This window comes from Heterodontus francisci, chromosome 37 (genome assembly GCF_036365525.1).
Source record: "Heterodontus francisci isolate sHetFra1 chromosome 37, sHetFra1.hap1, whole genome shotgun sequence".
NCBI lineage: Eukaryota > Metazoa > Chordata > Chondrichthyes > Heterodontiformes > Heterodontidae > Heterodontus > Heterodontus francisci.
This window is the reverse complement of record NC_090407.1, coordinates 21655272-21677794: the sequence shown is the minus strand read 5'-3', so window position 1 is coordinate 21677794 and position 22523 is coordinate 21655272. Positions and strand designations below refer to the sequence as shown.

The following is a 22523-nucleotide window of genomic DNA, read 5'->3' as shown; positions in this document are numbered from 1 at the left end:
GGTGAACCTGCTGGGTGACCCCAGGCTGTGCTGGGTGAACCTGCTGAGTGACCCCAGGCTGTGCTGGGTGATCCTGGGCTGTGCTTGGTGAGCCTGCTGGGTGACCTTGGGCTGTGCTGGGTGAACCTGCTGGGTGACCCCAGGCTGTGCTCGTTGAACCTGCTGGGTGACCCCAGGCTGTGCTGGGTGAACCTGCTGGGTGACCCCAGGCTGTGCTGGGTGATCCTGGGCTGTGCTTGGTGAGCCTGCTGGGTGACCTTGGGCTGTGCTGGGTGAACCTGCTGGGTGACCCTGGGCTGGGTTGGGTGACCCCGGGCAGGTGGTGATGCGCTGTCCCTTTAAATTACCCTGCGTCAGCTCCTCCCCGGACTTTGACTCACTTGGGTTTGTTTCAGTTTCCGAGAGAAGTGAATACTTTGCACCCGACTGTCTCTCGAAGTTCTGGCAGCAAGTCTGCTTCTCTCCCTTTACCGGCAATCCTGCCCCGACTTAACATGATCTCCCAGACTCTTCTGTGCCTGATTCTCAGTCTGAGCTCCGCTGCTCTGCCCGGGATCGGGAACCCCAAGGTGGGTGTTTAGCTATTGCCTTTGAAAGGGAAACGGGGAGACGGGGTTGGGTGGTACGCTAGCGTGGGAGAGACAGAGAGTGAGACAGAAAGAGTCCCACATGAGAGAGAGACAATAGTGGAGAGAAAGAAGAAATGAAAGAGACTGAATCAGAAAGTTAGCGAATTGAGAAGTTTGAGTCTAGAGAGACACAGGGAATTGGAACGACAAGATAAACAGTTCATCAAAGAGAGAGAAATGAGAGAGAATATGCAGCTTCCCGTGCTCCATGGGATGGGTGAAGGGTCGAGTCTAGTTATTTTTGGTTGAGGACGATGAGGTGAAGGTTTTCAAACTGATGGAATAAGCTGAGCGGGAATAATGGGATATTGTTTCCACTGCTCAGGAATCTGTAACAAAAGGCAGAGAAAGAAGAAACTCAGTGAGAGTGGAGGGGGAAGTGAGGTGTTTTTACACAGAGGATATTAGACCAGGGAATGTTTCAGCACAAGAGGTTATGGAGAAAACATGGAATTGGATAGGCATGTCCGCAGTGCCCCCTGGTCAGCGTACCACCCGCGGTTTCCCCTGGTCAGTGTACCAGCTACAGTAAGCCACCCGCAGTGCACTCTGTGCAGTTATATTAAATGAGTGCAATTTCTGGGCTGTGTTAAATTAAAGTGTGTAAAATCGAGGATGCCTGGTGGCATTTACTTGGGCCCAGGGTTTCACCCACAGTGACTGGAGTCGTTGCTGTGATACCTGAGAGTCTGTTAGCAGCTCCCAGTTGCTGGAGAGTTTGTCACCTTCCAGGGTAAATCTGCATCTCCGTCCAGACAGGAATGGGTCAGAGCTTGTCGATCAGGTGCCCTATTGACCCTGAGAAAGGCGATGGGACAGCGTATTTAAAGAACCTTTAAAGGAGGGTGCTGACGCGGAACTGGAATTTCTAATATGCAAATTCAGGCTGTTATTTTTTATTTGTGGTTTTAATTCAGAGTGGGTCAGTGACCTTTGGTAAAAAATTATCCTGGTCGTTCAGGCGGACCTGATTAGACCAGTAGGTATCCAAACATCATCCCCAGTCTGTTCTGTGTTTGCTGATCCCTCGACCAGGGCAGAGGTAGAAAGGGAAAAGGAATCTGAATTCCTGCTCCACATTCTAACCAGTGGCTCCTTGCTGGAACGTGGCACAGATTTTGGCTGAGGACCAGGATTGGGCTTGATGTGAAGCTCGCCACAGTTGAATATCCCACTAACACTCTGTACCTTGTCCAAGTTACTGCAGGAAACCAGCTCCCATGGTTTGTTCCCCCATGAGAGTCAGCACCTTCAGGAGAGAAAATACAGGGGTTGAGTGGATTATGGAGAAAATGTTCGGGGAGGTGTGGTTGGTGGTGGGTTGGGGGAGTCCTGCATGACATTGGTGAAGGGATAGTTGATCCCAGGCTCCTGTATATTGAAAGTTGCTGATTTTCTAATGGAATTTGATTCTTGAAATTTGTTGCAAAATTAGACAATATGACACAACTTAGACCCAGTGCCTTCCTGCCATCAGGGATCTGTGGTCAGGAACAGAATCACAGAATTGTTACGAGGCCACTTGGCTTCATATTGCCCAATATAAACACTGTATCAGAGGAGGTTCAAGGGCTGGGTGGTTGCGGAAGAGCTGAAACAGAAACCCTCAGTATCCTCTGTGCTGTGTTAGCCAATGACAACTTGGATGGCAGGACAGCTGCTACAATTAGCCTCAGTGCCCTGGGTAAGTGGTGGATAATCAGTCAGGTTTCCCACTGTTAAGCACAATTCAGTGACTCCTGATGGAAGATGGATCTCTATCCTGGGGACTGTTGAGTGAGCTGTTTTGGTTCAGAATCTAAGTGATTGGTGCTAGTGAGCTGGACAGTGAGTGTCAGCAGGACCTGGGTTATTAGGGAATGCAATCAATTTGTGATCAGAATTGTGCAACGTTCGGAGGAGTTCCTTGGAATTGGTGACCGCATGTGACCCTCCATGTGCTTTGCTTTTTTAACATTCAGCAACAGAAAGGGACGGTACTGCATACAGGAAGGAAGTCAATGTGACACTCCTGCAGTGTTTGACATTTGATATGTGATGCCTTGATTTCTAGTTTCTCTCATGTTCGGACCTGCCTCGGGAGAGAAAGCTGTGGGTCCCACAGCCATACACACTGTCTTTCTGTGCTTTCAAGGATACTCTGCATTTCCTGTTTACAAGTGCTGGAATTTTTGCAAAGTTGGCTGGTTTGCTGTGAGCTGTCAGCCCAGTAATATATTTCTCAATGGACCTCCCTCGATTTCAGATTCTCGTATTAGCACCGAGGTCTGTGCTACCACAGTCTCATAATTAGGCAGAGGAGGAGCCTAACAGCAATGCTCAAACTTTGCTATTCTCCACCCTCCCCACAACAAAGACATTTTCCCAGCACGTGTTGGTTATCATTGACAAGCTACAGGATTCCAATGCCAGAGTTAGAAATGACTTGAAGCTTTGGAAGAGTTAGGGAAAGGAAGGAGTAGGGAAAGCAAGCTCCAGTGGAATCCTCTCTTGATGAAATGATAAGAACATGACCTTGTCATAACCAATACTGTTTTGTCAGAAAGACAAGTTCAAAACCTTTTGTTAACACCCATGATCCAATCACTGGCACCTACGTGACTATATTATCGTCCGAGCGAGAGACCGCCGAGATATCTATCACTAGCACTATGACAGATGCCGACGACTGCTGGACCGATCACTGCCATATCCGGTCCATTGTCTCCATCAATCTGGCCCCTAAACAGCAGCAGCAACAGAAACGTTGCTGCAAGAAAATTGACATCGAAGATCTCAAGGATCCAGCAAAGGCAGCTCTCCTCAGCCAGTGCCTCACAAGCAACCTCTCAATTTCCAGCCAACATAAGTTGCAGTGTGTCCACAATGCCTGGTCCACTCTAAAGTCCACCATAATCAACACCTGCGAAGAAGTTCTTAGCTTCTCTACCAAGAAACATAGGGACTGGTTGAACGAGAATGACCAAGAGATTCAGGAGCTAATCGAACATAAGCGCAAAGCATTCATAGACCGGAAGCGCAACCACGCTTCAAAAGAAAAGCAGCTGGTCTATAGGCATCTGAAGGCAGCAGTTCTTTTTCTTTCTTTCTTTCTTTCTTTTGGGCCTCCTTATCTCGAGAGACAATGGATACGCGCCTGGAGGTGGTCAGTGGTTTGTGAAGCAGCGCCTGGAGTGGCTATAAAGGCCAATTCTGGAGTGACAGGCTCTTCCACAGGTGCTGCAGAGAAATTTGTTTGTTGGGGCTGTTGCACAGTTGGCTCTCCCCTTGCGCCTCTGTCTTTTTTCCTGCCAACTACTAAGTCTCTTCGACTCGCCACAATTTAGCCCTGTCTTTATGGCTGCCCGCCAGCTCTGGCGAATGCTGGCAACTGACTCCCACGACTTGTGATCAATGTCACACGATTTCATGTCGCGTTTGCAGACGTCTTTATAACGGAGACATGGACGGCCGGTGGGTCTGATACCAGTGGCGAGCTCGCTGTACAATGTGTCTTTGGGGATCCTGCCATCTTCCATGCGGCTCACATGGCCAAGCCATCTCAAGCGCCGCTGACTCAGTAGTGTGTATAAGCTGGGGATGTTGGCCGCTTCAAGGACTTCTGTGTTGGAGATATAGTCCTGCCACCTGATGCCAAGTATTCTCCGAAGGCAGCGAAGATGGAATGAATTGAGACGTCGCTCTTGGCTGGCATACGTTGTCCAGGCCTCGCTGCCGTAGAGCAAGGTACTGAGGACACAGGCCTGATACACTCGGACTTTTGTGTTCCGTGTCAGTGCGCCATTTTCCCACACTCTCTTGGCCAGTCTGAACATAGCAGTGGAAGCCTTACCCATGCGCTTGTTGATTTCTGCATCTAGAGACAGGTTACTGGTGATAGTTGAGCCTAGGTAGGTGAACTCTTGAACCACTTCCAGAGCGTGGTCGCCAATATTGATGGATGGAGCATTTCTGACATCCTGCCCCATGATGTTCGTTTTCTTGAGGCTGATGGTTAGGCCAAATTCATTGCAGGCAGACGCAAACCTGTCGATGAGACTCTGCAGGCATTCTTCAGTGTGAGATGTTAAAGCAGCATCGTCAGCAAAGAGGAGTTCTCTGATGAGGACTTTCCGTACTTTGGACTTCGCTCTTAGACGGGCAAGGTTGAACAACCTGCCCCCTGATCTTGTGTGGAGGAAAATTCCTTCTTCAGAGGATTTGAACGCATGTGAAAGCAGCAGGGAGAAGAAAATCCCAAAAAGTGTGGGTGCGAGAACACAGCCCTGTTTCACACCACTCAGGATAGGAAAGGGCTCTGATGAGGAGCCACCATGTTGAATTGTGCCTTTCATATTGTCATGGAATGAGGTGATGATACTTAGTAGCTTTGGTGGACATCCGATCTTTTCTAGTAGTCTGAAGAGACCACGTCTGCTGACGAGGTCAAAGGCTTTGGTGAGATCAATGAAAGCAATGTAGAGGGGCATCTGTTGTTCACAGCCTTTCTCCTGTATCTGACGAAGGGAGAACAGCATGTCAATAGTCGATCTCTCTGCACGAAAGCCACACTGTGCCTCAGGGTAGACGCGCTCGGCCAGCTTCTGGAGCCTGTTCAGAGCGACTCGAGCAAAGACTTTCCCCACTATGCTGAGCAGGGAGATTCCACGGTAGTTGTTGCAGTCACCGCGGTCACCTTTGTTTTTATAGAGGGTGATGATGTTGGCATCGCGCATGTCCTGGGGTACTGCTCCCTTGTCCCAGCACAGGCATAGCAGTTCATGTAGTGCTGAGAGTATAGCAGGCTTGGCACTCTTGATTATTTCAGGGGTAATGCTGTCCTTCCCAGGGGCTTTTCCGCTGGCTAGGGAATCAATGGCATCACTGAGTTCCAATTTGGTTGGCTGTATGTCCAGCTCATCCATGACTGGTAGAGGCTGGGCTGCATTGAGGGCAGTCTCAGTGACAGCATTCTCCCTGGAGTACAGTTCTAGGTAGTGCTCAACCCAGCGGTCCATCTGTTTGCGTTGGTCAGTGATTATGTCCCCCGATTTAGATTTGAGGGGGGTGATCTTCTTGATGGTTGGCCCAAGAGCTCTCTTCATGCCATCATACATTCCTCTGATGTTTCCGGTGTCTGAGGCCAGCTGAATATGACTGCATGAACATAAGCGCAAAGCGTTCATAGACCGGAAGCGCAACCACGCTTCAAAAGAAAAGCAGCTGGTCTATAGGCATCTGAAGGCAGCAGTACAACAACTAAAACCTATGACATAAAGAACAAATGGGCAGAAAGAGCTTGGGAGATGCAACAGCTTGTAGACAACCAGGACGTGCGTGGATTCTTCAACTCTGTCAAGACCGTCCACGGCTCTACAGCCTAAACACTCAAGGGCCCACCTGCTGAGAGCCAAGAATGGAGGAGAGCTCATCAAGGACAGAGGGGCAGTCAGCATCAGCTGGAGGGAGAATTTCGAAGAGCTCCTCAATCGAAACTCTGTCTTTGACCCAAGCGTCTTTGATTCCATCCATCAATTCACTACCAGGCTCAGCCATGGCACTACCCCAGCCTGGAATGAAGTCGGAAAAGCCATCCATCAGCTGAAAAACAACAAGGCCTCTGGAGCAGATGGAATTCCTGCCAAAATCCTGAAACCCGATGATGATACACTCCTAGCACAATTGCACAATTTTATATCCCAAATCTGAGAAGAGGAACACATGCCAGGAGATCTCAGGGACGCCATCATTGTGACCATTTTCAAGAAAGGAGACAAATCCGATTGCGATAATTAAAGGGAGTCTCCCTGCTGTCTGCCACAGGGAAGATCATCGCAAGGATTCTCCTCAACCGTCTCCTCCCAGTGGCCGAAGAACTCTTCCCAAAGTCGCAACATTTCGCCCACTGAGAGACACTAAGGATATGATCTTCACTGCACGGTAAATCCAAGAAAAATGTAGGGAGCAGCATCAATCGCTGTACATGGCCTTATGATCTTCTTTGACCTCACAAAAGCCTTTGACTCCGCCAATCATGGGGAGTCCTCCTCAAATTTGGCGGCCCTCAGAAATTTATCACCGCCCTTCGCCTACTACATGATGACATGTAAGCCGTAATCCTTACAAATGAGACCACCACAGACCCGATCTTAGCGAAGACTGGTATCAAACAAGCCTGTATCATCACACCAACCCTCTTCTTCATCTTCCTTGCTGAAATTTTGCACTTCACCTCCCTCAAGTGGAGATAACCTCCATTGCCTCCGCTCCAAAACAAAGGTCACCCCAACCTCAATCATTGAGTTTCAGTACACGTATGACACTTGTGTATGTGCTCGCTTGGAGACTGAGCTCCAAGTCATCATTGACTCCTTCACTGAAGCATGCGAGAGGATGGGCCTTACTTTAAACATCCAGAAAACTTAAGGTCCTCTTCCAACACACTCCTGCAGCACAACATTATCCCCTGTTGATCAGGATCCACGGCAAGACCCTGGAAAATGTGGACTGTTTTCGTTGAGAGGAGATTCTGAGATATGGAAGACGGACATAGTGACAAAATCCACCACCACCTTCAATGTGCCAGTTCTGCCTTCAGCCAGCAGAGGAAGAGAATATTTGAGCACCAGGACCTCAACACCAGGACTAAGGTCATGGTGTGTCAGGCAGCAGTGATCCCTGCGCTCTTATATGCCTCAGAGGCTTGGACAATCTACAGCCGGCACCTCAAGGCACTGGAGAAATACCACCAACGCTGTCTCTGCAAAACCCTTCACATTTGTTGGCAGGATAGGCAATCTAATGTCAGCACCCTCTCCCAAGTCAACATTCCCAACATCGAGGTGCTAATCACCCAAAACCAGCATTGCTGGGTGGGCCACGTCACTCGCATGCCTGACACCAGGCTCCTAAAGCAACTGCTCTACTCTGAGCTTTGCCACAGCAGGAGACTCCCAGGAAGACAGAGGAAATGCTTTATGAATGTTCCCAAGGCATCCCTGAAGAATTCCAAAATACTCACCAACTTATGGGAGTCCCTGTCCCTGGACCGCTCAAAGTGGAGAAGGTGCATTCAGGAAGGTACCAAGCACCTCGTGAAATTTTGACGGGAGCACGCAGAGGCCAAATCTGGGCAGCAGAAGGAGTGCACAGCCCCCAAGTAGCTTGCCTGTCTAACTCAAACACCAACTGCCCCACTTGTGGTAGAGTCTGCAGTTTCCACATTGGACTCATTAGCCATGTTAGAATGCACTGAGTCGGACTGGAAGCAAATCCTCCTCGATCCTGAGGGACTGCCTATGACGCAGAAGAAGACAGGATTGCCATCAGCCCATTGACATGAAGCTCAGTGAGAGTCACCACCTTCAGGACAGGTGGGGTCCTAAACCCAAGTGAGAAACAACACCTTCAGAGGGGGAAGGGAGAATATTGAGATGGTTACAAAAACCATAGTGACTGGGCTAGGCTGACAACTTTCAGTACAGGAAATGACCTAGATATTGCAACACCAGAAATTATCTGAAACTTGTTTCCCTTTTCCTCTCTTTCTGTCTATCTGCCTCTCTTCCCCCATCACTGTGTCTCTGTCTCTCTCTCGCTCTGTCTCTGTCTTGAGTCTCCCTGTCTGCGTGTCTCTCTGTCTCTTCCCATGTTCCTCTCCCTCTCTGTCACTCCCTTTGCATCTCTATTTGTGTGCGTGTCTCTCTTTCTATCTGACCCTGGTTTCCTCTCTGTCTCAATTCCTATATCATGCTTTCTCTGTCGCTCTTCACCACTCCCATCTCCCCCGCCCTTCCCATCTCATTGGAAATAGGAACAAGAGTAGCCATTTAGCCCCTCAATCTTGTTCTACCTTTCAGTTAACATAAGGCTTTTCTGTACCTCGACTCTATTTACCCACCTTTTCTCCATATCCCTCCATATTCTTATCTAACTTTTAGTGATTTGTGTACCTGGACACCAAAATATTTTTGTTCCTCCAGAATTCCTTGTCTCTCCTCATTAAGAAAATATTCCTAATTATCTTTCTAGGCTCCAAAATGGTTTACCTAACACCTCCCTACATTGAACTTTACCTGACATAGCTTAATCTGTCTGTCTCTTTGCAACTTCCTGCTCCCATCCACATAACTTACTGTGCCTCCTAATTTAGTGTCCTTTGCAAACTTTGATACATAACCTTCTATTTCTTCACCCAAGTCATTAGTAAATATAATAAACAGCTGCCCTGTGTCTGTGTTTATACAGGATTACCTGCCCTGTGTGTTGATACATAATTACATGCTCTGTGTCTTTATCGAGGATTACCCACTCTGTGTTTGTTTATATATAGGTTTACCCACCCAATAAGAGCATCAGGTCGACCTGCCAGAATCTAACCACAGAATACCTCGACAGCAGGATGAAAAGGTGCTGCAGCAAATGTCCACCAGGTAATTCTCTTCCCTTAACAGTGTCCTATCTCTGTCTGTCTCAGAAATACAAACTCTGTCTGTCTGTCTCTAAAACACAAAATCTCCCTCTCTCTCAATCACAAAATCTGCCTCTTTAAATCTCATACACACAATTTACATCATTCACAGTTACTCTCTGTTCCACTCACATTTCACCTCCCCCTGAATTTTACCACGTTTTAAATGGTTAAACTATGAGGACAGATTGTATCAACTTAAATAAAAACAGAAAGCACTGGAAATACTCAGCAGGTCTGGCAGCATCTGTGGAGAAAGAAGCAGAGTTAACATTTCAGGTCTGTGACCTTTCATCAGAACTCGCAAAGGTAAGAAAAGTATTAGGTTTTCAGCTGGTGAAGTGAGGGGGGTGGGTGCTGGTGGTGCGGAATGAGAACAAAAGGGAAGGTGTGTGATAGAGCAGTGGGCAGGAGAGATTAAATAACAAAAGATGTCCTGGGACAAAGGCAAAGAGAGTGTTAATGCTTCTGGCAAAAGACAAAGCATTAATCCAGAGAGAGTGTTAATGGCAGAATAATGAACAGCTCTGTCCAAAAGAACAACATGAAAATAGGAACATGGTTAAAAATAAAATAAAATAATTTTTTAAAAGAAATAAAAAATAGAATTAATAAAAAGGCCCGCCATGCTCTGAAATTGTTGAACTCAATGTTCAGTCCGGCAGGCTGGAGAGTGCCTAATCAAAAAATGAGGTGCTGTTCCTCGAGCTTGTGTTGATGTTCACTGGAACACTGCAGCAATCCCAGGACAGAGATGTGAGCATGAGAGAAGGTTGGAGGTGCATGTGTTGAAATCGCAAGCAACCGGAAGCTCAGGGTCATGCTTTTGGATTGAGCGGAGGTAGCCTGCAAAGCGATCGCCCAATCTGCGTTTGGTCTCCCCAATGTAGAGGCGACCGCATTGTGAGCAGCGAATACAGTATACTAATGAAAGGAGTACAAGTAAATCGCTGCTTCACCTGGAAGGAGTGTTTGGGGCCTTGGAAAGTGAGGAAAGAGGAGGTAAATGAGCAAGTTTTACACCTCCTGCGATTGCATGGGAAGGTGCCGTGGGAAGGGGATGAGATGTCAGGGATGATGGAGAGTGGACCAGAGTGTCATGGAGAGAATGATCCCTCGGAATGCAGCTAGGGGCGGGGAAGATGTGTTTGGTGGTAGCATTACGCTGGAGGTGGCGGAAATGGCGGAGGATGACCCTTTGGATGTAAAGGCTGGTGAGGTGGAAAGTGAGGACAAGGGGAACCCTGTCGTGGTTCTGGGAGGGAGGGGAAGGGATGAGGGCTGAAGTGCAGGAAATGGGTTGGACACGGTTGAGGACCCTGTCAACTACAGTGTGGTGGTGGGGGGGAATCCTCGGTTGAGGTAAAAGGAAGACATGTCAGAAGCGCTGTTGTGGAAGGTTGCATCATCAGAACAGATGTGTCAGAGACGGAAAAACTGGGAGAATGGGATGGAGTCCTTCTAGGAAACAGAGTGTGAGGAAGTGTAGTCAAGGTAGCCGTGGGAGTCAGTGGGCTTATAATGGATATTAATGGACAACCCATCTCCAGAGATGGAGACAAAGAAGTCGGGGAAGGGAAGTGTCAGAGATGGACCATGTAAAGGTGAGAGAAGGGTGGAAATTAGAAGCAAAGTTGATGAAGTTTTCCAGTTCGGGGCGGGAGCAGGAAACGGCACCGATACAGTCATCAATGTAGGGGAAAAAGAGGTGAAGGAGGGGTTCTGAGTAGGATTGGAACAAGGAATGTTCGACATATTCCACAAAAAGACTGGCATAACTAGGACCCAAGCAGGTACCTATAGCAACACCTTTTATTTGAAGTAAGTGAGTGGAGTTGAAGGAGAAGTTGTTCATTGTAAGAATAAGTTCAGCCAGGCGTAGGGTGGTGGTGGATGGGGACTGGTGAGGCCTCTGTTCAAGGGAGAAGCATAGAGCCCTCGGACCATCCTGGTGAGGAATGGAGGTGTAGAAAGATTGGACGTCCACAGTGAAGAGGAGGCAGTTAGGGCCAGGATACTGGAAATTGTCAAAATGATGTAGGGCGTCAGAAGATTCATGAATGTAGGTGGGAAGAGGCTGGACCAGGGAAGAAAAGATAGAGTCAAAATAGGAAGAAATATGTTCAGTGGGGCAGGAACAGGCTGAAACAATGGGTCCAAGGCCCAAACACTCCTTCCAGGTGAAGCAGTGATTTACCTGTGCTTCCTTCAATTTAGTATACTGTATTCGCTGCTCACAATGTGCTTGCCTTTACATTGGGGATACCAAACGTAGATTGGGTGACCGCTTTGCGGAACACCTCTGCTCTGACCGAAAGCTTGACCCTGAGCTTCTGGTTGCTTGCCATTTCAACACACCTCCCTGCTCTCATGCCCACATTTCTGTCCTTGGCCTGCTGCAGTGTTCCAGTGAACATCAACGCAAACTCAAGGAGCAGCACCTCATCTTTCGATTAGGCACTCTACAGTCTTGCGGACTCAACATTGAGTTCAACAGTTTTAGCACATGTTTTAGCTTGTTTAGCCTTGTTTTATTTTTTAATTTATTTTTTAAATCATTTGCCTGTTTTTCATGTTGTTCTTTTGAACAGAGTTGCTCAATATTCTGCCATTAACACTCTCTGGATTAATGCTTTGTTTTTCACCATAACCATTAACACTCTCTTTGCCTTTGTCCCAGGACATCTTTGTTATTTAATCTCTCCTACCCTCTGCCCTATCACACATCTTCCCTTTTGTTCTCTTTCCCCACCGTCACACCACCACCACCTCCCCGACCCACTTCACTTGCTTAAAATCTAATACTTTTCTAACCTTTGCCAGTTCTGATGAAAGGTCACTGACCTGAAACAGAAACTCTGCTTTTCTCTCCACAGATGCTGTCTGAACTGCTGAGTATTTCCAGCACTTTCTGTTTTTATTTCAGATTTCCAGCATCTGCAGTATTTTGCTTTTATTTTCATAAACTTAATATGTATTCGCTTGAGGTTAGAAGATTGAGGCGTGAAATATTTGAGGTGTCTAAAATGATAACGGGATTCAATAGGATAGAGACAGAAAAACAATTTTTTCTGGAGAGGGAGTTAGAAGAACATAAGAAATGGGAGCAGAAGTAGACCACACAACCCATCGAGCCTGCTCCGCCATTCAATACCATCATGATGGATCTTAAGCTTCAACTTCACTTTACCGCCTGTTTCCATATCCCTTGATTCTCTGAGAGACCAAAATTCTGTTTACCTCAGCCTTAAATGTATTAAGCGATGGAGGATTCACAACCCTCTGGGGTAGTGAATTCCAAAGATCCACCCTTTGAGTGAAGGAATTTCTCCTCATCTCAGTCCTAAATGATATGTCACTTATCCTGAGACTGTCGCCCCGTGTTCTAAATTCCCTAGAGAGGGGACACAATCTCTCAGTCTCTACCCTGTCAAGCCTCCTTGGAATCTTGTATGTTTCAATGAGATCACCTCTCACTCTTCTAAGCTCCAGAGATTATAAGCCCAATTTACTCAGCCTCTCGTCCTAGGAAAACCCTCTCATCCCAGGACCAATCTAGCAAACCTTTGCTGTACTGCCTCCAATGCAGGTATATCCTATCTTTTAATATGGAGACCAAAACTGCACACAGTTCTCCAGGTGTGGTCTCACCTGTACAATTGTAGCAAGACCTCTTTATTCCTGTACTCCAATCCCCTTGTAATAAAGGCCAACATGCCATTTGCCTTCCTAATTGCTTGCTGTACCTGCATGTTAACTTTCTGTGTTCCTTGTACAAGTACACCCAATTCTCTCTGAACATCAACATTTAGAAGTTTCATGCCTTTTAAAAAATATTCTTTTTTTTATTCTTCCTACCAAAGTAAATAACTTCCCCACATTATACTCCATCTTCCACTTTGTTGCCCACTCACTTAACCTGTTTATATCTCTTTGCAGTGTATTTGCATCCTCCTCACAGCTTACATTCCCACCCAGCTTTGTAATGTCAGCAAACCTAGATACAGTACTCTCTGACTCTTCATCTAATTCATTGATATAGATTGTAAGTAGCTGAGGCCGCATCACTGATCCTTGTGGCTCTTGTGACTCCACTAGTTACAGCCTGCCAACTTGAAAATGCCCCGTTTATCTCTACTCTTTGCTTCTAGTCTGTTAACCAATCCTCTATCCATGCTAATACATTACCTTCAACTCTATGAGCCCCTTTCTTGTGTATTAACCTTTTGTGTGGCACCTTTTAGAAATCCAAGTATATTACATCTACTGGTTCCCCTTTATCTACCCTACAAGTTACAACCACAAAAAAATCTAATACATTTGTCAAACACAATTTCCCTTTTGTAAAACCATGTTGACTTTGTCTGATCATACTATAATTTTCTAAGTGCATTGTTAAGGCATCCTTAACAATAGATTCCAGCACTTTCCCGACAACTGATGTCAGGCTAACTGGCCTGTAGTTCCCCTTTATTTTCTCTCCCTCCTTTCTTGAATAGCAGCGTTACATTTACTAACTCCTAATCTGTTGGGACCGTTCTATAAACTATCGAATTTTGGAAAATCCTAACCTGCGGCATCCAATATCTGTGCAGCTATCTCTTTTAGATCCCTAGGATGTAGACCATCAGGTCCTCGGGATTTATTGGATTTTAGTCCCTTACGTTTCTCCAGTACTTTTTCTCTGCTGATATCAATTACCTTAATTTCCTCACTCTTACTAGACCCGAGGTTACCCTCTATTTCTGGTATGTAACTTGTATCTTCTACTGTGAAGACAAGACACAAAATATTTGTTCAATATCTCTGCTATTTCCTCAGTCCCCATGATAATTTCTCCTGTCTTTGCCTCTAAGGGACCAATGTTTAGCTACTGTCTTCCTTTTCATATCATATAAAAGCCCTTACAATCTGTTTCTATATTCCTGGTTAGTTTATTCTCAAGAAGGATACATGGTCTTAAAATTACAGCTAGAGTGAAATTGGGAAGATACATTTTCGAACAAAAGGGAGTATACATTTTGAACTTTCTTCTCCAAAGTGCTGTGGATGCAGGGGGTCAGTTGGAGCTATCAAGACTGAGGTCAATAAATATTTGTTGGATAGGGGTATCAAAGGTATGGGGCAAAGGTGGGTGAATAGAGTTGAGATACAGATCAGCCATGATCTAATTGAATTGGCAGAGCAGGTTGGAAGGGTTTGTTGGCCTCCTTGTCCTATGTTCCCTCTCCGTCTGTGTTTCTCTCTGCCTGTCTCTTTCTCTCTGTCTGTGTCTCGCTTGCTGTCTGTCTGTCTGACTGTGTGTCTGACTGTTGTTATTGGAGTGCCAGAGTTGGGACAAGTATCTGCGTGCAAGCAGAGCCATGCTCGACGACTGTGTGGAGTGATGCTGCTCTCAGGGCAGCGTGTGCAGGAAAGTCACCCAGTGAGAACTGACTTAACTACATTCACTCGCTGCCAGACTCCTAGAGACAGCAGTTCTGCTGGGGGTCTGTTCTAGAACTGACCAGCGAAGCTTCTATCTTCAGTTTTGAAAGAATGTGTTTGATTGAATGCAAGTTGTGCTGTCTGGTAACACGGGTGTTTGAGGTGTAGAGTTGGCAGGTTTTACAAGGAACAAGTTTCATTTGCACCACAGTGTTTGTTGATGTTCAGTCTTTGATAGAATAAAATCTGGAAACCGACAGACTGGGGTTTGTGCAGTGGGAAGTGGTGCACAGATAGGAAGTGTGATAACAGCACATGCTACACATTGAATGTTCAAAAGTTAAGTCAGTGAGATGCTTTCTTGTCCTGACTTGTGTCAAATGATTCAGATAACGTGAAGCAAACTGTCTCACCTCATTGTCAAGGAAACCAAACTATTTTGCTGACTATAATTTTGAAGCTAGTACATCAGTGAGAGACTGCAGTGAGAATCTGGACAGTATCTGGGCACTGAGGGGTTAACGCTTGTTAATTGAAACCCTTGACTTGGTGTCTCCATGGGATTATACACAAAACTCGGATACAATGTTCCGGCCAGATTAGCTCAAATAACAGCGCAGATCGTGAGACTGAGAAGGGGCCAGCACAAGGTCAGCCAATTCTGCTGTAGCACATTGCAATAAAATCCTGTTTAGGTCCTTTAGGGAGGACTTATTAAACATACAAAGACCTTGGCGACAACATGCTCCAGACCCAAACATTACCCAGTGTCTGAACCGACACATTCCCACAATAGGCTAATTCCGGGGGTTCAAAACAAAGAACAATTTCAGGGAAAAGGCTTCTGATCAAACACAGGAGAAACCAGGATTATGGAGGACTGATAACTCAACTACAGAACTAACCCCATCCCCAACACCCAACCCCAGATGTCCATCTTCTGAGAAACATGGAACCAAAAAGGAGCAGAAACAATAACGGAGAAGGTTCCATAGACTACAAGCTCAGTACCCCTTGTTATCCCCATAATCCCACTTTACCCCAATGCCAATCAATAGCTCTGTCTGTTCGCAATCCTACCCTCCCTGAGCCCGGTGTTCCACAGGGGTTCACCAGCTCAGATCTAACCTAAGCTCGAAGTGATACCTGGAGCTGGCATTAATGTTAAACATCACTCCAGGTTCCTAGATACCGCCCAGTAATGAACTAATTGGACTGGAGTGTGAAAACCTCCATAGTGGAATATCCTGCTATGTCCAAGCTACTACGTCAAGGGCAGCAATTTGGATCAGGTACAGGAGGCATTAGGCTCTTGTGGAACACATACCTCAGTGAGAGTCAGCACCTTCAGGAGAGGAGGGGGCCTGAACCCCAGTGAGAATCAGCACCTTCAGGAGAGGAAGGGACCTGAACCCCAGTGAGTCAGCACCTTCAGGAGAGGAGGGGATCTGAACCCCAGTGAGAATCAGCACCTTCAGGAGAGGAGGGGGCCTGAACCCCAGTGAGAGCCAGCACCTTCAGGAGAGGAGGGGATCTGAACCCCAGTGAGAATCAGCACCTTCAGGAGAGGAGGGGGCCTGAACCCCAGTGAGAGCCAGCACCTTCAGGAGAGGAGGGGGCCTGAACCCCAGTGAAAGTCAGCACCTTCAGGAGAGGAGGGGGCCTGAACCCCAGTGAGAATCAGCACCTTCAGGAGAGGAGGGGGCCTGAACCCCAGTAAGAGTCAGCACCTTCAGGAGAGGAAGGGACCTGAACCCCAGTGAGTCAGCACCTTCAGGAGAGGAGGAGACCTGAACCCCAGTGAGAGTCAGCACCTTCAGGAGAGGAGGGGACCTGAACCCCAGTGAGAGTCAGCACCTTCAGGAGAGGAGGGGACCTGAACCCCAGTGAGAGTCAGCACCTTCAGGGGAGGAGGGGATCTGAACCCCAGTGACAGTCAGCACCTTCAGGGGAGGAGGGGATCTGAACCCCAGTGAGAGTCAGCACCTTCAGGGGAGGAGGGGATCTGAACCCAAGTGAGAGTCAGCACCTTCAGGAGAGGAGGGGACCTGAACCCCAGTGAGAGTCTGTACCTTCAGGAGAGGAGGGGATCTGAACCCCAGTGAGAGTCTGTACCTTCAGGAGAGGAGGGGACCTGAACCCCAGTGAGAGTCTGTACCTTCAGGGGAGGAGGGGACCTGAACCCCAGTGAGAGTCTGTGCCTTCAGGGGAGGAGGGGGCCTGAACCCCAGTGAGAGTCAGCACCTTCAGGGGAGGAGGGGACATGAACCCCATTGAGAGTCTGTGCCTTCAGGAGAGGAGGGGACCTGAACCCCAGTGAGAGTCAGCACCTTCAGGAGAGGAGGGGACCTGAACCCCAGTGAGACTCAGCACCTTCAGGGGAGGAGGGGACATGAACCCCATTGAGAGTCTGTGCCTTCAGGAGAGGAGGGGACCTGAACCCCAGTGAGAGTCAGCACCTTCAGGAGAGGAGGGGACCTGAACCCCAGTGAGACTCAGCACCTTCAGGAGAGGAGGGGGCCTGAACCCCAGTGAGAGTCTGTACCTTCAGGGGAGGAGAGGACCTGAACCCCAGTGAGAGTCAGCACCTTCAGGGGAGGAGGGAGGGGGCCTGAACCCCAGTGAGAGTCTGTACCTTCAGGAGAGGAGGGGATCTGAACCCCAGTGAATGTCAGCACCTTCAGGAGAGGAGGGGATCTGAACCCCAGTGAGAGTCTGTACCTTCAGGAGAGGAGGGGACCTGAACCCCAGTGGGAGTCAGTACTGAAGGACCTTCAGGAGAGGAGGGGACCTGAACGCCAGTGAGACTCAGCACCTTCAGGAGAGGAGGGGACCTGAACCCCAGTGAGAGTCTGTACCTTCAGGAGAGGAGGGGACCTGAACCCCAGTGGGAGTCAGTACTGAAGGACCTTCAGGAGAGGAAGGGATCTGAACCCCAGTGAGACTCAGCACCTTCACGGGAGGAGGGGACCTGAACCCCAGTGAGAGTCTGTACCTTCAGGAGAGGAGGGGACCTGAACCCCAGTGAGAGTCTGTACCTTCAGGAGAGAAGGGGACCTGAACCCCAGTGAGAGTCTGTACCTTCAGGAGAGGAGGGGACCTGAACCCCAGTGAGAGTCAGCACCTTCAGGGGAGGAGGGGACCTGAACCCCAGTGAGAGTCAGCACCTTCAGGAGAGGAGGGGACCTGAACCCCAGTGAGAGTCTGTACCTTCAGGAGAGGAGGGGATCTGAACTCCAGTGAGAGTCAGCACCTTCAGGGGAGGAGGGGACCTGAACCCCAGTGAGAGTCTGTACCTTCAGGAGAGGAGGGGATCTGAACCCCAGTGAGAGTCAGCACCTTCAGGGGAGGAGGGGATCTGAACCCCAGTGAGAGTCTGTACCTTCAGGAGAGGAGGGGACCTGAACCCCAGTGAGAGTCAGCACCTTCAGGAGAGGACGGAACATTAGAATCCCATGCAATACAAACAGGACCAGGGCAGATAAAGATTCAGGCAGCTGAATGCTGTGTGACCTGGGGTCAATCTAGGATTACTTTGGGAGCGATTGTAGTCTCTGGCTGATGTGCATTTCAAAGGCTCGCCTGATTCAGTTAACGGGTTTGGTTGATGTTCCGGAGTGGAAAGGATTTAAAAAAATAAACAAAAACAGAAATGATGGAGCTGAGGTGTGATGACCCAGGCAGGGTGCAGGGGTGGCTAGGGCAGGGTGTGGAGTGGGGGCGGGGGGGGGGGGGTTGGGAGGGACCCAGGGCTGCCTGATGCAGCCTGGGGCAGGGTGCGAGACCCAGGCCAGAATGTCGGGAGTGAAGGGTGGGCAGGTGCCCAGAACCAGCTGCAGAGGCCCAGGGCAGGGTGGGGTGTTCCCAGAACAGGATGATGGGGTGGAGCAGTCCCCAGGGCAGGGTGATTAGAGCTCCAGAGCAACTTGCAGGGGGTACCCCAGGCAAGGTGATATGGGGGCCCAGGGCAGGGTGTGAGGCCCAGAGTAGAGTGAGTCACTTCAGACAAGAGTCTAAAATAGTTGGAACAGAGCCAATAACAACCACTTCTCTCTCAGTGGCAGTTTGTTGTGATGATTTCACTGTGTGAAGTAACTGTTGATTTCTCCATGTCACGTTTTCCATTGCTGCCCCTATGTCCACCCCCACACATCCTGGCTAATTGCGCCCACGGCTCACTACATCTTACTGTAGGCAATTCATTTGCTTGTTTTAATTCAGTAAAATGTCTTCAGGTTTCGAACCTGAATCTTGTCCTGAGAGAGGATATGGATGAGGTATGAGAGAGCAAGTATGCTGTACATTTTTCTAAGAAAGGAAAACATTGGCGTGAAATTTGCAGTTATTATTATGGGCTGTCAGAGCTTGCTATTGATACTGTAAAACTGACTGCAACGTCTGGTGTTTGTGCACGCACAGTTAAATGCAGAAATCTGGTAGTTTCTGTCAGTGACACCCTGCTCCTCCACAGGCTGCACTGTTGCAGTCTTTGCAGTTGAAATCAATGAGAAATTGTTGTGAACTTGTAACTATTAACACACGATTCTCACTGTAAGGACCAATGAAAAAGTTGTGTTGTTCAATCAGGAGTAACTGAGGTTTTAAAATCCTTTGATCCAATATTTACATTTCTCCCTTAGTCTAATCTTTATTCCTGTACAATGACTTAAATATGATTTATATTTCCTGCATTTTACTTCGGCTTTGCTGTCTGTGAGAATTCTTCAACCTGATTGGCTGATCAGCCTGTCTGCCCTGTTTCTGGATGCCACTGATCCCCTTTAGAAGGTTCTAAATTGAAAGTGATGTTGATAAAGAGGAAGCCTGTACTCTAAAGCCCGATAAACCTTACACGGCAGTTTGTTTGAGGTCAGTGGCGAGTATCTTTCCTTTGACGTTGACCACAGTATCTGGGTCATTATAGTGGTATACAGTATTAAAAATAACAACGTGATGCATTGCTGCAGTCTGTTTGTGCAGAGTATAGGCCTTCCGTACATCCTGGCTCTCACTATTATTTTTTTAAGATATTGAGCAGGTAAAGGGGTGCTCCAGATTATCAAGGATGATCCTTGCTGTTTGTAGTGTATATATAAATGATTTGGAGGAAAATGTAGCTGGTCTGATTAGTAAGTTTGCGGACGACACAAAGTTGGTGGAGTTGCAGATAGTGATGAGGATTGTCAGAGGATACAGCAGGATATAGATCGGTTGGAGACTTGGGCAGAGAAATGGCAGATGGAGTTTAATCCGGACAAATGTGAGGTGGGTGGTTGATGGTCGGCACAGACTTGGTGGGCTGAAGGGCCTGTTTCAGTGCTGTATCTCTAAGTAAAACAAAATAATACAAGTGGGAAGTATACAGTAAATGGCAGAACCCTTAGGAGTATTGACAGGCAGAGAGATCTGGGCGTACAGGTCCACAGGTCACTGAAAGTGGTAACGCAGGTGGATAAGGTAGTCAAGAAGGCATACGGCATGCTTACCTTCATCGGTCGGGGCATAGAGTATAAAAATTGGCAAGTCATGCTGCAGCTGTACAGAACCTTAGTTAGGCCACACATGGAATATTGCGTGCAATTCTGGTCGCCACACTACCAGAAGGACGTGGAGGCTTTGGCGAGGGTACAGAAGAGGTTTACCAGGATGTTGCCTGGTCTGGAGGGCATTAGCTATGAGGAGAGGTTGGATAAACTCGGATTGTTTTCACTGTAACGACGGAGGTGGAGGGGTGACATGATAGTGGTTTACAAAGTTATGAGTGACATGGACAGAGTGGATAGTCAGAAGCTTTTTCCCAGGGTGGAAGAGTCAGTTATTAGGGGACATAGGTTTAAGGTGCGAGAGGCAAAGTTTAGAGGGGATGTGCGAGGCAAGTTCTTTACACAGAGGGTGGTGAGTGCCTGGAACTTGCTGCCGGGGGAGGTGGTGGAAGCAGGTACGAAAGCGACGTTTAAGAAGCATCTTGACAAATACATGAATAGGATGGGAATAGAGGGATACGGACCTCGGAAGTGCAGAAGGTTTCAGTTTAGGCAGGCATCAAGATCGGCGCAGGCTTGGAGGGCCAAATGGCCTGTTCCTGTGCTGTACTGTTCTTTGTTCTTTGATGTGACGTTCACTTGCAGGAGTGACCAATGAGGCTGACCCCGTGTGACTGTCTAGAGGCGGGAATGTTATATTCAGATTGCTATTTGCGATTTGAATGATTGTAGTTGAGATATGAGCAACGGTATTTCTGTGAATAATTATCAGATTTTCACAGTGCCACACCTGGGGTGTAGATATAGATTTTTCTGCTTTTTCAAGACCTCTAATTTGGTTTGAAGTCTTTGAAATTTTGATTTCCCATCAGATAGGTTTAAACTGCACAGAAATGATGTATGGCTGTGAGCTTCAGGCTACACCCTGAGGCAAAGGCTATATCCCCAAGCCCAGGCCTTGGACTGTATCCACCCCTGTGACATCCCCCCCCACCCACAGTCCCGATGTCCAGGCCTCAGGCTGTTACCCCCCCACCCCACGACTCTCCGAGCTTAGGACTCCAGCTGTACCCAGAACACTGGTTTCACCTCGGTGCCCTGCAGCCCAGTACCAATGACTGGTAGCTCAGCCCCAGTGCCCGGTAGTTCAGACTGCAGCTGAAACCCGCAGTGACGCTTTTCACAGAAATTGCCTGCAGGGTTTTTTTCTTGTTCACTTCCTGTAAGAAAGCCGCAGTTTGTGGTGAAACGCTCGAGGTGTGATCAGTAACTAGTGCCTGGTGACTGTGCAGGGTGACACGGCTCTAAAAGACCTGGAGTCTGAGAAAACCTCACAGATTGATGCTCCTACACCATTGCTGCTTTTTCTATCTTATAGCTTTGTTTTGCTAGTTTCTGTTAATCCTATTAATAACATCCTTTATGTTCTTGCACCAAATACTGTCCATAAACAAATACTGTGTCTTTGCATGGACACTGTCCAGATACAAGCATGGGTGAGACACAGAATAAAGCTCCCTCTGCACTGTTCCATCAAACAGTCCCAGAGTTTCAACTGTCCAGCCAGTGCCTGACAGCTCAGTGATCCATAGACAGGTCTGTATTCACCATGTTAAACAATACTCTACCTCTCTGTGCCCCCACTTGCACCTCTTTCTCCCACTGCCACCCGACCCACCGTCCTGTCCTCAGCTTTTCCTGATCCTCCTTCCAGCTTCCTCCTCCTCCCCCGTGGGACCTGCACACACACACACACACACAGGCCCAACTGGGAGTCTAAGAAACCATTTTGTTAACTAAGAATAAATGTTTCCGAGCAGAGAGACGATTGAAAGACGTTCACAAAATAATGATTGAGGAACTGGAGCCAGAGAAGGGTCAGAACGAGGGCGAGACTGAGTTAAATCGGAAACTCTGCAGCTGTGTTTATCTTCAAGAACCTATAATCCTGAATCATCCAAATTCTGTTTGGCAGAAGTCATTAACCCTTTCATGAATGCAAAATGGGAGAGAGGGGCAGGGCTTTGCAGCCTGTCTTGGTCGATCTGTTTTTGCTAAGAGGCTGAGGTGAAAGGTCAGTGTCCATAGTCCAGGCTACTGCCAAGGATGAGGTAAAAAGCCACTTAACTGAGGTTCACTGAGACACTTTATCCTCGACCTGAATGGTGAGGCCTGAGGAGCTCCCAATATTGGACCCTCTGGGTATTGCCAATGGTTAATGAGGTTTCTTTTATTGCAGGTACAAGGATATTACAGCTTTGCACAGAAACATCAGACACACTGTGTGGAGAATGTGGGTTGTACCAGTACACTGCATTCTGGAACAGGCTGAAGAAATGCATAGCGTGCGAAGCCCCCTGCAGCGCCGGTATGTCATGGAAATCTGCTACCTCAACGAGGGACAGCAGTGGGTCTCCTATTGGCCTCAGTGCCCTGAGCTTTCGGGGAAATCATTTGGAGGGGGAGGGGTCCTTCTGCTGGGGAATGAGCTGGTGGACTTGAGCCTGCGATAAGAGCAGGGCTTAGTGATGCCCT

At 47.9% G+C, this 22523-nt stretch overlaps 1 protein-coding gene across 1 annotated transcript; it reads left to right on the top strand.

Annotated features, from left to right (window-relative positions):
* Positions 1-399: 399 nt before the first annotated feature.
* Positions 400-22490, top strand: LOC137352015 (tumor necrosis factor receptor superfamily member 3-like). Its single transcript, XM_068016992.1, has 3 exons — positions 400-569; positions 8941-9040; positions 22228-22490. Exons 1-3 carry the CDS (start codon positions 495-497, stop codon positions 22488-22490), a joined length of 438 nt encoding a protein of 145 aa, XP_067873093.1. The 5' UTR covers positions 400-494.
* Positions 22491-22523: the final 33 nt, after the last annotated feature.

Bases quoted from the DNA above. Each gene is read 5' to 3' on its own strand.
- LOC137352015 (XM_068016992.1), top strand. From the start codon at position 495: ATGATCTCCCAGACTCTTCTGTGCCTGATTCTCAGTCTGAGCTCCGCT. The intron at 570-8,940 runs GTGGGTGTTTAG...GTTTATATATAG, and splicing joins CCGGGATCGGGAACCCCAAG to GTTTACCCACCCAATAAGAG. The intron at 9,041-22,227 runs GTAATTCTCTTC...CTTTTATTGCAG, and splicing joins CTGCAGCAAATGTCCACCAG to GTACAAGGATATTACAGCTT.